Genomic DNA, 14,924 nt, shown 5'->3' on the forward strand with positions numbered 1-14,924 from the left:
TTATTTCATCTCGATGACCTTTCCCTATTGTTGTAAAAATTATTTATTGAATTAAAATAATTTCTTATCCATTTGCCTCTACATTTCTATGAAGTGTTTCTTGATAACAAAGGTCCACATAAAAATGAATTTTAATTTAGTAAATGCTAATCCATGTTATTAATAATGTAATAATCTTAAGGTATCAAATGAGAGGGCAGATTTATGATGGTGCATAAAATTCTTTATTTAGAACAATAAAGTATATGTTTATATAATGTAATTTCAAATTCAAACCTGTATCAAAAGGGTCAGGACATACACCTATTTTAAAAAGAACACATACGGTATATACACATACACATCACATTTTACAACCTTTTATTTAATTAAACTTCAGTCATAAACTATTTAGAATAGTGTTGACATACACTTACATTACAATATGCAAACTCCAATCTATGACTGAACTAGCAATGTATCTGTGAAGCCATATAAATGTCGGAATACTTCTCAAGTCCATTGACTTAAAAAACAGTGGTAGAGAGACACAATAAGCACATATTAATACCTAGACTACTGGCGAATAAGACTATAGGAATTTTGATTGGAAAATTTTATTTAGTGAACTCTTTTAGCCTAGAAATTGAGTAAATGAAAATACCATAGTTTTTGTTTGTTTTAAACAATTTTCTTCTTCTAAAAACAGTCTTATAAGAAAATATTTGGAGATGGCAGTTGTGCATTTAAATGCTTACAAACATTCCAGGATCATAAATATTCCCCTTAGCGTGGATCATGCCTAAACCCACACCAGTTATGAAAGAGATACAGCCGCCATTTTACCCTGACTATGTGGAATGGCAGTAGTAAGGGCTGTGTAATCAGATTCCATAAATACATTTTGATCAGAATAGTTATATTTAAAGTCAATTTCACAATATCATTCCAAAGATAAACTGGATTACTTTAAAATTCTTGTCCTACGTTTCCAATTTTAAATAGAATGTATGGATTCTCATTTTTACAAATTGACTTTAAAATATCTCTTGGCACGCAAGATCCTTAGTAGCACCCTACATTTTGTTGTTGTTGTTCTTAGCTTTCAATAAAATGAGAACATTTACATTCACCCTCTGACACATTTCCAAATGTTATACACATCTTGTATCTCTTCCTGATGACAATGCACTACTGGTTTTCATTCCTCAGAGGCGATCCCAAACATTTATTTAAGCAAAGGTAAAAGCCACCTCATGTGTAAATGGTTATCCAATTCACCCTACTTAAGACTGAATTCACTTTTACTAATGGACCCTATGTACATTAGAGACTAAAACAGCAAGGACTTCTCATTGTCTAACCTATTGTTCGAAAGCCAGAGCTGGGATTTTTACTTAGGATTCTTTTTGCTGTTTTCTTTGCTTTATTAATTATGCGGCATAAGGACTCACTCCCAAAGAGTGATCTCTGACCTATCTACACACAAATACAACACTGAGATCCAAAGAGAGTGGGGCCATTATATCCGTTTGTGACAAAGTAGAACAACCTCCTGGCTATCTTTCTCAATCAAACTACACCTAACTGCCTACTTTGAAAAACATATTTCTTTAACAATGCGTACAGGTTAGCTAAGATTCTGTTATCAGAATGAAATCACAAAAATCAAAACCTATGGTTAGAAACAGTGGAAACAATCAAAGATTCCACAATAGATTTTACCATTCACTTATAACTTCGATTGAATTAAAGTATCAAACTATACGACACTGATTTTTTTTTTTCAAAGCACGGGAAAGTTCACTGAAGTGAAGTTTAATTCTTAACTAAAAGTGCATACTTCATTGTGGATACATACTTTTATGTATTTCCATTTTTCTCATATGCATTGCTTTTTGTAGTACAATTTAGGATTTTATTGTTATTATTGTATAGGAAGCTTCAATTCTTCTCTGATTCATTAAAACGTGGCAGTGTGTTAAGCGTGTTAGATAATAATACAAAGACCAGGACTGCTCTAATGCTAGCCCCTGATCACACAGATAGTCTTGTTATACGCTTGGTTTCTACCAAGGAGGTAAAAGCTTTCAATAAAATTCACACTCTGCAGATTTCTTAGATCATTTTCATTAAAAATCAAATCTTATATATTGCAAAAGAGAATGCTCAGGAAAAAAATGGGCAATTTAAAGGGTGATTTTTATACTTTATCTACTTGGTGTGAGGTTTTTATAATTTAAGAAAAATATTCAGAACGTACATGGAATAAGCTATGCAAAGGATACATATTTTTAGTCTGAAAGCAGATACGCCATAGTTAGGGTCCAAGCAGCCAGCATTCAAAATAATGTTCAGCATTTTCCTATTGTTCATGCATTTTATTGAATCTTAGCATTTAAAAAAATGGCAATCTATGTTACTCTCAATGAACCGACACGTTTAATAAGCAGGACACATCTTCCATGTGTGGTATTATGTCAGGTATTATATAATCTGTTAAATTTATTTACTTAGCTATACTGATTTTAAGACCGTGTTTTTGAGTGTTAAAATCCAGCTGTTTGCTTTGAGGACAAATGTATACCTATTGTACTCTGAAGCTCAGTAAATAGTATTTTCATAAGCCTAAGCAAAATGAAACTACCAGATAGATATATCAAGCCAGAAAACTGAGAAGTAACAATAGGTTCAATCTATATACACCTACACCTACGACTCATGTTAACCTACAGCTATTATTAGTCTCAAAGCAGTCAACGCCAAATAACAATATTGGTCCTTTCAGTAACTAAGCTGATTTCTAATTGATTACTCATCAGTTGTATCCTGGGATATCTGAGGGCTTGAGCAAGTAACTACAGAGTCTCAGGGCACAGAGCTTCATATGCAGGCGTGATAGCATTGGAGGAGCCTCGGAGCATTAGAGAAGGAACATCTGAACTCTTTGGTACAAAGAAGAGCAGCCACCACGCACTGGAGCTGGACTTGGACGAGCTTTGAATGTAAGCTAGAACATTTCATGCAGCTTCCAGACAGGACAGAGGCTAGCAGCTAGGTTCCCATGCACTTTTGCGTAATTACATTGTAAATGGTTGTCTTAAGGTTTTAGTGCAGGGCAAATAAAATGACTACAAGAATTAAGTTAGTATGAAAAACTCTAAATTTGGCATGTCTATGGAAGGTGAAAAGAACCTTCACTAAAAATAAAGGCAGAAGAAAAAGTCATACTTTGATTTTAGCCAATTGTTTTCAATATATTTCTATCAGGGGCATCTACAGAACATCTTGTAAATTCTTGTTTGAAAGCACAATGTTCATCGTGGAATTACTGCCAATTTCTGTCTAATATGAGAAATGCTGTCACACATTTTAAATAGCAAACTGACATGCACAACTACATAACGCTCTCTCTTTATTTCATTTCATAAACCTTAATGAATACAGAGTGCCCGATTTTAAATAAATGGCTATGTTTAAAGAGATAATGGTTATACTGCAAATAACTAATGTTTTCTGACTCCTTGCATTCTTGTACAATATGAGTGACTTAGTTTAAAGTGTCCATTTCTAATCTTAGGTACTAAATACCGTCAGCCATTTTTATTCTTTCCCATCAGTATTTTAAAAAAAGGGGGGGGGGGAACCTTATTACACATTCAGCATTTTCTCCCAAATCTGTTTTCATACCTCTGCAGTAGTTTCAAAACATAAACATGTCACATTATACGTTTGCAAACCCTAAAGATTTACACACTCCAGAGTGACTGTCAAGGGAAAAGACCGGCTTCACTAGGGGCCAAATGTCTTCCTTGGCGTGTTCTTCCGCTGGTCCATGTTGACAATTTTCTCCTGTAAGGACTCTTCTGGAGAGTCTTCCTTATGCCCTGGCATCATACTGCAGTTCAGCACGGGCTCCACCGCATGGATTGAACTAGCTACCCATGTCCATTTCTCTAGTAGGACACAGTGCACGTGACTTGTGTCCGCAAGAGCTGATGTTTAAGGCTGGTCCTGTTCATCAGTAACTACAGAGCGGATAAGCCTGCTCAAAAGAAAAAGAAAAATACTCCCCATGGCTTTCAACTCCATAAAGCAGCTAATGCTACGGAGTTATTGTTTTTTTTTTTTTTTAATTGTTTTCTACATCCCTTTGTGAAAAAAAATTCCCCCCACTATCCAGGCTGAAATCTACTTGCAGAGACCATAATTAACGACAGGCTGCAGGTTGTAACTGACGAGCAAAGCTGGGTGGGTTTTCAGCACTCAGACATTTCCTTAGCCATGCAAATGGCGCAAGTAGACTGGACACATGGTCTTGTCCCTATCATCACTTGCAAAACCTTCCGAGTCCTGCTCCGTGCAAATTCTTCTTTACAGATGATAATTTAGTGCAGGTTTCACAGCTAAACACTCTGCTTCAACTTCTGAATCATCCAGACAAGGTCACGGGTAGCAAGAACAGTTAAAGATGAGGTCTGTCACTTGAGACAGAATAGGAATTTGTTTAAAGCTGCTTCATTTATGAAGCAAACATGAACTGTTACCAGCCTAGAGAGGAAAAAAAGAGGAGAGGGATTAAAATGTGTCTTTCTAACTCCTTCACCCCAACCCCAAGAGCTAAATTCATATAAATTTATGACTCCCAGAATGAGAAACCAAGCTAATAATGTGTGTTCTACTTAGTCTTAAAGAACCAGAGAGGGCTTTGTAATCAGCTGTGATGATTAGCCAGCGTCTCCTTGGGAAGGCATTATCTCAGATTATCTTATGTGTGGTCTGTAGTCTATTTCTTCTCATTAGGAAATAAGCGCCACGAGACGAGATTTATTTTCATTGTTGCAGCACAATTTTAGAACAGGGCCTGGCACGCGGTGTAATCTACACACAGCGGTATTTCTTGAACATAAGAATGGATACATTTCACTGTTTATCTATTAACAAGAGCAAGAAAATGGAGCCACCCTGTGTGTCCACCAGTGAGTGGGCAGATAAGAAATGTGGGCCATATACACAACGGAATTTTAGTGGGCCATAAAGAAAGGGGAAATTAAGATAAATTGAGAAGAAAATGCTTGGATCTAGAATGTATAATACTAAGTGAGGTGACCAAAACTCAGAAAAACAAATCAAAACAAAACAACATGTGGTCTTTTATGTGTCTTATGGGCAGATCCTACCACCTAATTTGTACACACACACACACATACACACACATACACACATACACACATGAATGTAAATGTGGATAAATGTGGTCTCTTATGAGTGTTATGTGCAGATCCTACCATGTAATGAGTATACAAACACACACACACACACACACACAAGTGTAGTAAATGTGGATAAAGCCTATATGATCTCCATATGTCTTATGTGCAGATCCTACCATGTAATGTACACACACACACACACACACATGAGTATAAATGTGAGTAAAGCCTAAGAATCTGCAAAGGAAACTGAGAAGGTAAAAACAGGTGATGAAGAAGGTAAGGTTTGGAGTGGAGAAGAGGACACAAAAGAAATGTGAGAGAGGAAGAGATGATGGGCAGAGCAGGGTGCGGGGCTACAAGGTAAGCATATCCTGCTTGGGTATTCTACATATTTCCTGATGGTCTATAAAAATCATTATAAAAAATTATATCATTATAAAAAATAGGCTTCTTTTGATAAAAAAACAAATAGCTGTACACTACAGGAAGGTAGGAGAAATGATATATACACACACAGCCATACTGAAACCCAGTTTTTATATAAGCTAATGATAATGTTTAAAATGGAAAAAAATCTAGATATGGTAGCATGTACTTATAATGCCAACACTACAGAGACAGAGAGACAGAGACGGGTAGATCCCTGAGGATTGTTGACCAGCCAGGCCAGATGTATTGGTGAGCTCCAACCTGTTAAGAGATATCTCAAAAACAGAGATGGATGATAGCACCCGGGGACTGACAAAGTTGTTCTCTTGTCTCAACAGGCATGCGCGCACATGAGCACACATGCACAAGAAAAAAAAGAATGAATAAATTAGCATCATTCAGCTTTCATGCCCCCAAAACACCACTTATCTTAGTCTGTGACAGGAGAGTGAGCATCTGTGTAACTTTGAAGTTCTCTAGCATGGAGTAATGAAGAGACAGAGAACAAAGAGGGTTTGCAGCCCAAGGTAGTGTCTGCAAAGTGCAGAGAGGGAGCCAGACGGAGTGGCCCAGGAGACACAAATATTTTTGAAATTATAATAACTTACTTTCTCCTACCACGGAAAGATAACTGAAAGCAACTAAATGAATGCACAAATATTTCCCATCAGCCAGCCTGAGCCTCCTCTTTGAAGTAACAGTGTTTTCCCCAAGGTCTCAAGTAAGATTCTGTGTAGATGACTCTCAAATTCTAGTCTACCATCCCAACCCCTAAGTGATCTCTATACTTTGAGGTCGCCACATGTGGAGACTTCCCAGAACAATTAGTATTTATCAACAGCATTCTCTCTTGACTCCAGACATCTCGTTTCTTTTAATAATACCATCATCCTTTCTTAAATTCCCAATCAACTCTGAGATTCATGAAACTGCACAGCCTACCAGTAAAGACCAGCTGATTCTTCTTGCCAATGTCTCCAAAGTAGTCTATCTTTTTAGTTGCCTTGGCCATGACCCTAGCTCTCATTCCTTCCCATCTGAATGGAAGACAGTTCCCCTGGGTGTAATCTCTACCTCCAGTTCAAACCTCTATTCCTTTGGTCACACCAGTATCTGATGACTTCTTCTAAGCTTCTGCTTTGACTGAATGATTAGTACGTTTCAACCCCTCAAAACAGCTTTTATGTTACTTAACAGGATGTAAACTATAATTTCTAGAATTCAAACCTGCTTTCAAATTGATGTCCACTCATTCCTCTTGGGACTGACCCTGTGCACTGGATAGTTGTATGTTAACTTGAGATAGTCTAAAGTCATCCAAGAGGAGGGAACCTCAACTAAGAAAGAACAATGCCTCAGGCTGTAGATAAGCCTGTAAGACATTTTCTTAATTAGTGATTACTGGGGGAGGACCTCAGCCCATTGGATGGCTGATGCCATCCCTGGGATGGTGGTCCTGAGTTCTATAAAAAAGCAGGCTGAGCAAGCCATGAGGAGCAAGCCAGTAAGCAGCACCCTTCCATGATCTCTGCATCAGCTCCTGCCTCCTAGATCCTGCCCTGTTTGAGTTCCTGCCTCAACTTCCTTGGATGATGAACACTGATATGCAAATGGAAGCCAAATAAACCCTGTCTTCCCCAACTTGCTTTTTAGTCAGGGTGTTTCAATACACCAACAGAAACCCTAAAAGTCCCTGTGTATGTGGCTTCCACTGGAGTCAATTTGTACAACTTCTGTAGCTTTACAACACAGTTTGTACTCTAAGAGACCTTCCTCTGTTCATGCCATGTGCAGTAACCACTTTAACCCTTTCTATTGCTAATAAAATCTTATCACCCACCGTCTGGTGTATCTAGTGTAAACATCACCTCTATCAATGATAGAGCCAAGTATTTCTCCTATCACCAGTGATTTCTCTACCCTGTCAAAGAGAGATTGCATGTGGGTGAACCTAGCACGACTCTATGGGATGCTATCCATATCAATAGCCAGTGTTGTGAAAATTTCAGATCTTCTATATGCAGTGGTGTCATCTCTAACTTCTTACTATACAACCTTTACAAAGTCCATTAGTTATTTCTGAACTTTATAAATGTATTTACTTAAAAAGCAGTTCCATAGTAATTCCCTTTGCGGGCCATAATTACAATGAGGACATAATTGTGCGATGCTGTCTTGTACACACCAATGTCCCTTTTACAGCTTGTTGGAGCAACACTGTGAGAAGATAAAGAATACAGTCTCCCTATGATCAAACAGCACAAACGAAGCTTTTAAGTTCTCTCTGCTTTATGTCTCTCTTTTATTCTCTACTGCATATAACCCACTTCATGAGTTCCACAACCTTCTGTATAGATCATTAATATCATCTAGGTAACAAAGTCACTTTTAATGTAATATAAATATTTTCATGTTTCATGTCCCACAAATGCAACTTTAGCCTTTTTCTTTAAAAGGGAACTTCTCTTGTTTCTAGTTCATCATGTAATTCTTTTTGGCATTATTTCCTTATTTTTAAAAGATTACTCTTCATTTTGTCTTCAAATTGTATTTCCTTTAGAGAATTACCTATGTAGTGTTCACTCTTCGACTTGGTTAAATTTATATAAGCCACATTGATTCATTCATTCAACAAAGGTTCATCTAGAGTCCATTTTATACATGTAATGAGCTCAGTGCTAGGGATAAGGTGCAAACCAGACAGACCCAGGTTCTGTCATTGCACATTATAGGACAAGTTGAAGAATTCATAAATCATTTGATTATGTTTGTTCTAAAATGTCACCGATCCTTTTCCTTCTAAGCAAGTGACTTGGGTTCCTCATCATAATCCAAATGTCACAGGGCAAATGCCATCACCAAAACCACAGGATTGTTGAAATGCAATCCCCAACCAAACAAGAACGGATATCATTAGAGCTGTTAAGATGCAATTAACCATGTAAGGCGTGACATGGAGATGACTGGCCTAAAGGAACTGAAATTGCAGATCCAGAAAAGAAAAGCTGAGTCTTGTGCTGGGGCTGAACAGCAGAGAACAGAGTTTCTGGAATGAACCTTCATTTCAGCTCAGAGAGAATACCGTTTTAGAAAATAAAGAAGATTCAGTTTACTTAATTCTTAGATGGGGATGGGGGCAGAGATGAGCGTAGAGAAGGCAGGATGGGAGCTGATAAGAGAACATAGCCTTGATGCACGTGGGCAGTCACAGGGCTGGCTGAAGGCAAAAGCCAAACGTAAGTGGAGCAATTATTATCTCGTGGTAAGTCCAGCTGTTAAAAAATGGTCTTTCATGCCAATCAAAGGGAGTTATTGGAGCAAGAGGCAGAGACTACATGACCCACGTACCCCAGGGAGGATTCAGTCTAGAGGTAATTTTGGAATCTAGGACAGGGTAACAGCTGAAAGGACAGAGACCTCTAGAGAAAGAAGACACTCTGTCAGAAATAAGAAGGTATGTAGGAAGAACCAAGGCTTCCGGGAGAGGAGCAGGCCTTGCTTGCTATCAGCTGTGGAAAATGCAGGCAAGGGTCAACAATCATTGATGACCAGGTGCTAGAGGTAGAAGGGAGTCAAAGGTTGAACTGATAGCGGATCAAGCTGAATCATTGCCAGGTGTCCCACCAGCCACATCTGTGCCTGAGAGCAGGGAAAGTAGATGGTTTAAGTGATAGCAAGCATCTGCCTGCTCCAACCATCCCATAGTCACCTTTCTTATACAGTATACCCTACCCCAAGTCACACAATCACATGAGGTATCTGGTCTTGGTTTATATATTCAGTATACTCTGGATTCTCTCCCAAGATCAGGCTTTTACCTTGAAAGTTTTTTTTTTTTTCTGGCTATGAGATAACTATTTTTTTAAATGGTGGGAAAATACTTTTTACAAAATTGGTTGTGTTAGCATATTGTTTCTTTATTTTTTACTCCTAATTTGCTGTTTCCTCTTACTCCAAGTTAACAATCAACGATTAATGCTTCATGCATCTCCCATCTAAAATGAATCCATTAATACGGACCAACACAGCCCACCTTTTAAAACCTGAGATTTGGCAATTAGAGGCTCAGGATTCAACTATGTAACAATTTCAGCTACCATTTAGCCATCTGTCCTATCAAGGACATAAAAAATACAGTTTGTTTCTAAATATGGGCCTTTAAGATGTTCTACACTTCTGGCAAGCTCTTGCAGCCTGGTTTCCAACAACTTACCACTGTGCGAAGGTAACAATGTTGATACATCCACAATTACACCTCTTGAAACTCTCTCTCTTTCTGTTGCAACATACTGAAAAACAACAAGAAAAGTCCTGTTTGCTTCTGAACAGATTCTAAAGCACGTCAAGAGCCAGGCATTGTAAGGGGGCTGTTCTAGAAATGCAGCAAATAGAGGAGCAAAAGATTGCAGGGAGTGTAGGGCTGGGGATAACCCCCCATGTAAGAAGCTTATCTTTATGCCTGCCCTAGAGGGAAGAGAGATGATTTTGTGTTGATATTATCTGCTGATGTACTTTTAAAAAGTACGTCACTGAAAATGCTTATATGTTGTGTTTATGTGTATTTGTGTGTGTGTGTGTGTACACGTGTGTGTGTGCCCCGCATGCGTGCTGAAAGACATAAAAAAAAAAATACCATGCTGAAAATTATAATCGAAGGTCCAAGACAAAGAGCTGGAGGAAATGGTAAAAGAGGCATCATGGTCACTTACAGTAGTTTGGAAAACATCTTAAAATAATGGTTTTATTTAGCTTTAGGTAAAATACTAAATTCATTGGAGAAAACCAAGGGATATGAAATTCAGAATTAAGGGAAGAGCTATACCGAAGGCTGCAAGGGAAAGCCAGGTACAGTGTTGTGAACAGGAAGAAGCATCTCAAACAGAGATTTAACAAACAACATGACAGAGAATATATTTATAAGAGCTGAAGAAAAAAATTAGTGTGATCCTCGCAACTCGGCCAATACATAATACAGACACCAGACACAGGTGAGATAGGTTATCTCCAAAGGACGCAAGGACTCTGTAGAAAAGGGACCAGAGGCAAATGTGCCTTCACAGACACTATTTGTAGGTAAAGACGTAGGACTGAAGACAGTGGGAGGCCAGAAATTATAACAGATCTGGAACACACGGAACGAGAGATGCAGCCCATCTATGAACACCGCTCTAAAGATTAGAATCGGGCACAGGCACAGCACTAGAAAGGACGACACGGAGCTTATATGAGCACACAGGTAGGAGAACAAAATACCTTATCTCATTATCCTCTTCATTAATCTGTATATTTTCAACTGCCCTTGTAAGACTTGACTGTTTCTTCTGGAAAAACAAAAAGAGTGACACCTATTGTAGAAACACCAGTGACAGCTGCAAGTCTTGAGGTCAGCGGTCTATATTGTTACCATTAAAGGCAACTGAACCGCCATCACCGGTGCTTATTTTCATAGCAATCAAAACATTTGTGTGTGTGTGTGTGTGTGTGTGTGTGTGTGCGCGCGCGCGCGCGCAAGAAAAAGCTCAGCATTCATAGGCTGTTCTATAAATAGCAATCAAATTAAAAAGATACTTCTTAAAGCTGAGTCCTAAGGATTTGGCACATTCAGAATTTTAGACAGAGCAGTAAGACCACCCGGAAAGAAAGGGCATTCCAAAGAGCAGCCACAGAAAGGCATGTCTCTTTGGCTCTTAAGCACAGCATATGAGTCTCGATATATCTTCTTTCTTTTTATATTTAATTAAGACCATTAAACTGGGCCCCATCCTTCTTAAGTGTGCCTTCTCTGTAGCATGGGACACACCTCCAACCCTTTCCTAACATTTGAATTTCTTTAAGGCCCTGTGTTATAGTCAGAATGACCATTTCAATAGAACCATTTATTGGAAAAGAGAAGTGTAATATATATATATACATATATATATATATATATTATATGAAAAACCAAGTATATAGAGTTGATGAGGGTAGATAGAATAACAGTGCTCACCTTCCAGTATAAGGCTCCGAAAGCAAAGCCAATTACAAGCGACAGGAGAGCAGGCAATGCCATGGCCGTCCATTGTAGGCCTGAGTCTTCAGGGGACTTTGCGGCTTTCCCTGCAATTCAAAGAGCACGGTGGTGAATAACTCGGCTGTATTCTAGAGGTCTGCCTGATAGGTTGCGGTTGCTCCCAAAGGATTCCATAATGAGGTGCACAGCCTTTTACAGTTTTCAAAAAAGCAGGGTTGCCTGTTCAAGTTCGTTTTTGCAAGCAGTAGAAGTCCATATAATCTCTAAAAGACAAAGGTGTTTCATAGACAAAGAAAGAAACCCAACAGACAGGAAGAGACTTGGACAAAGTTAAGGTTCATGCATGTTTGGAATCCAGGTTTGATATATTCCTGAGCCGAAAAGATGTCTACCATCAAGTAAATCTTTCTTCTCTAATCAGTTATCTTAGTATTATTTAGCTTTCTTGCTATTAGCAGACTGACCCCTAATTTAAAAGACCCTTGCAAGATGGATCGGATCTTGCACGCATTCAGCTAGGCTTAGTCTATTGCAGACAGTGAATCGTTAAATGTATGCTGCAGATACAGCACTCCAAGCAGCCTTAACGGTGTGCCTCTTGGCTCATTCACACCCTCAGCACACGCGTGTGCACACACACACACACACACACACACAGGGGAGCAGGATGGTCTTTTATTTTATTTTATTTTATTTTATTTTATTTTATTTTATTTTATTTTATTTTATTTTATTTTATTTTTTTATACATTTACCCTGGTGGCTTTAGTCATTCTTCAGACCACCAGTGTCACCCTGCATGAAATAACACCTTAATGTCAAAAATAAATGGTGCTGACTGTTGATACCTTCCCTGGCCCTGCTTTGCCTTTACTTGAGAAGCAGAATGAGTCCCACAGTGGTCTTTCTCCCAAAGTGAGACGGACTTTGACTGTAAATGAATCCTATATTCCTATAGGATTCATTTGCTAAGAACAATTCAGCTATTTGGAAACACTTGCTAGCCAGAAATTCCCTTTCAAAGAAATTATCCATTTCCAACAACTACAGGACACAAATTAAAACAGGACCAAGGTAAAGTGACTGCTTTTAGGTAACCTTACAACAAGAATTTGGTCACAAGGTGAGCTTACAATTATCGATTTAGCATCTAGCATCCCTCCAAGTGATTTCTAGAATGGAACACTTTCACTGTCGCATAGGTTTATTCTAAAAGGTAAGAAACAAATCATATCTACTATAGTGAGAATGGGAATCTGCTATTCCTCTCAGTACATGTGGATGCCAAGGAGAGAATTTCCTAATTCTCTGTTTCCTGTCCTCCCCAAATCATGTTTGTTTGTGAGCTCATGTGCGTGCCTGTGTCAGAGGGAATGCTTAAGGATGGGTGCTGAGTATGAGATGCAGGGACTGTGTGGGGAGCTGTCCGAAGTTGTGTCATCCACTTACAGAACAATAAACTGCTTCCTCACAACAAAATTAACAGTTCTCTGGCCTGCTGCATCATACAGCTGCAGGATAAACATGCTTTAGGCATCCCAAATTAGGAGCCAACATTCATTTATTTCTCCAAAGCAAAATAGCTTCCCTAGTTGCAAAGAGATCGAGAATTAATAAAGAAGTGGTGTATGTCACAAGCAATTTTTACCACTTTAGGAATTTCATTGTCCACAAATCAGTACGTTGGCTATTTGTGTTTGTAGTCCCTTTGAAGGACAACACCCTGTGGCCACCCCTGTTTACTGGGACTGTTCACCCTAGAAACTATTAGTCAGCACAAGTCGTACATTCTAAAATATAGCAACATTCCTTCTGTAGGAAAGGAAGAGATAGGGACCCTAAAGACAAGGAGAAGAAAAGGCCTGGGTATTAGTCGTTCTCCAGAGCTCATTGTTACTTCTATTACTACTATGCTAAAAATGCTTATATGGAAAGGACAGCTTTATCAAAAAAAAAAAAAAAAAAAGGCTTGCTTACACTATCTTCGGGGAGGACTACAGCACCTCTACCGGGACTCTCCACCAGAACTGGATGCCTCAGAGCCCACGTGAAGGGTATTTGAACCAAAGCCCATGTACATTACAGAACTCCCCTGCTTTCTACATCAATTGTCTGCCAAGAGCTTGTGGGAAAGAGAGACAATCTGAACAGCCTTTGAGTTCTCCTTTATCCCTGGGTCATTACAGCAAGGATGGTATCTCCTTATTACTAAAACCTGTCCATGGTTGAAAGAGCTTATGGACTTGTTGTTACGAATCATAGCAATCAACATCTGGAAAACACCAGAATGCTGCTCATCTTGCTGAGTTCTTTTTTTAGGGCGTTAGCCTGCTTAAGAACTCCATGACAATGCCTCTCGCGGCACTTAGGAAACAGGCAAATGATTCAGATCCCAAACAGTTCAGTCACCAGCCCACTGTCTTATTGTTCCACAGTGTCTAGCTGCCTTCAGAGTTGATGATTAACCCTTACAAGCCATTGCATATGGCCCCATGCGCATGCATACTAACTCTCTTAAATTCACAGAAGTCCAGTGAAAAGGAGATTATTACACACCAATTGACTAAGTATTTACAAAACGTAAGCAACTTGCCCAAGGTCACCCATCATGTTAATATGCGTCCAGGTACAACGGGTCTCTAGAAGATGTGCTGAAAAACACGCACCTTACTACTTCCATACTGTTTAAAAGGCTCTCAAACTTGAGTGTTTTGAGAATACAGAGTGCTACTATTTACTCTGTATGTATAATCTCATTCATATAAGTCACAGGCCTGTATATTATTCCATCTGTCCCCTTTAGATATTCACATCTCTCATAAGACTTTGTCCTCTAATGGTCGCAGGTGCTAAGACGTATCCCAACAAACTACGATGCTTTTCTCAAGCTCTCCTGACCCCTCTTCCCCAGTTTAATTTTCTTTATGCTACGAGTAAAAAACACAATAGAAACTTCTAAGATGATTCCTACGAGGTATCCCATTCTTTCATAAGATTGTGAGCACCACAGTAGATTGCTTTATGCATTGGAATCTAACTTAGGAGTGACATTGCACTTAGCCAAGCTGTGATATGTAAGACCTGTGTTTTACAAATAAAAGAAGAAAGGGCAAAATAAATAAGGATGAGGGAGGGAGGAAATCTATAAAAGGATGTCCACCTTGCAAAATAAGTGAATAAGTAAAGGATTCAATAGAATTAGATTTTGCATCCAGGTTTTCTTGACATTGGCAAGTAAGACTTTTTTTTTTTTTTTTTTTTTGCTTCTAATCGTGATGGTGGTAGCCTTC

General features: G+C 38.7%; 1 protein-coding gene across 2 annotated transcripts in view; it reads right to left on the minus strand.

The window, feature by feature from the left end:
- Window positions 1-214: 214 nt before the first annotated feature.
- Window positions 215-14,924, minus strand: part of Kitlg (KIT ligand) — an 84,223-nt gene continuing 69,513 nt past the window's right edge. For both annotated transcript variants that reach the window (XM_052165441.1, XM_052165440.1), the window contains 4 exons: window positions 11,611-11,720; window positions 10,878-10,945; window positions 9,838-9,913; window positions 215-4,530 (listed from right to left, as the gene is read on the minus strand). In XM_052165441.1, coding sequence (XP_052021401.1) covers window positions 9,874-9,913; window positions 10,878-10,945; window positions 11,611-11,720 — 218 coding nt within the window. In that variant the 3' untranslated portion in view covers window positions 215-4,530; window positions 9,838-9,873. The remainder of the gene's footprint in view (window positions 4,531-9,837; window positions 9,914-10,877; window positions 10,946-11,610; window positions 11,721-14,924) is intronic.

The sequence above is a fragment of the Apodemus sylvaticus genome, chromosome 20 (assembly GCF_947179515.1).
Source record: "Apodemus sylvaticus chromosome 20, mApoSyl1.1, whole genome shotgun sequence".
NCBI classification, from domain to species: Eukaryota; Metazoa; Chordata; class Mammalia; order Rodentia; family Muridae; genus Apodemus; species Apodemus sylvaticus.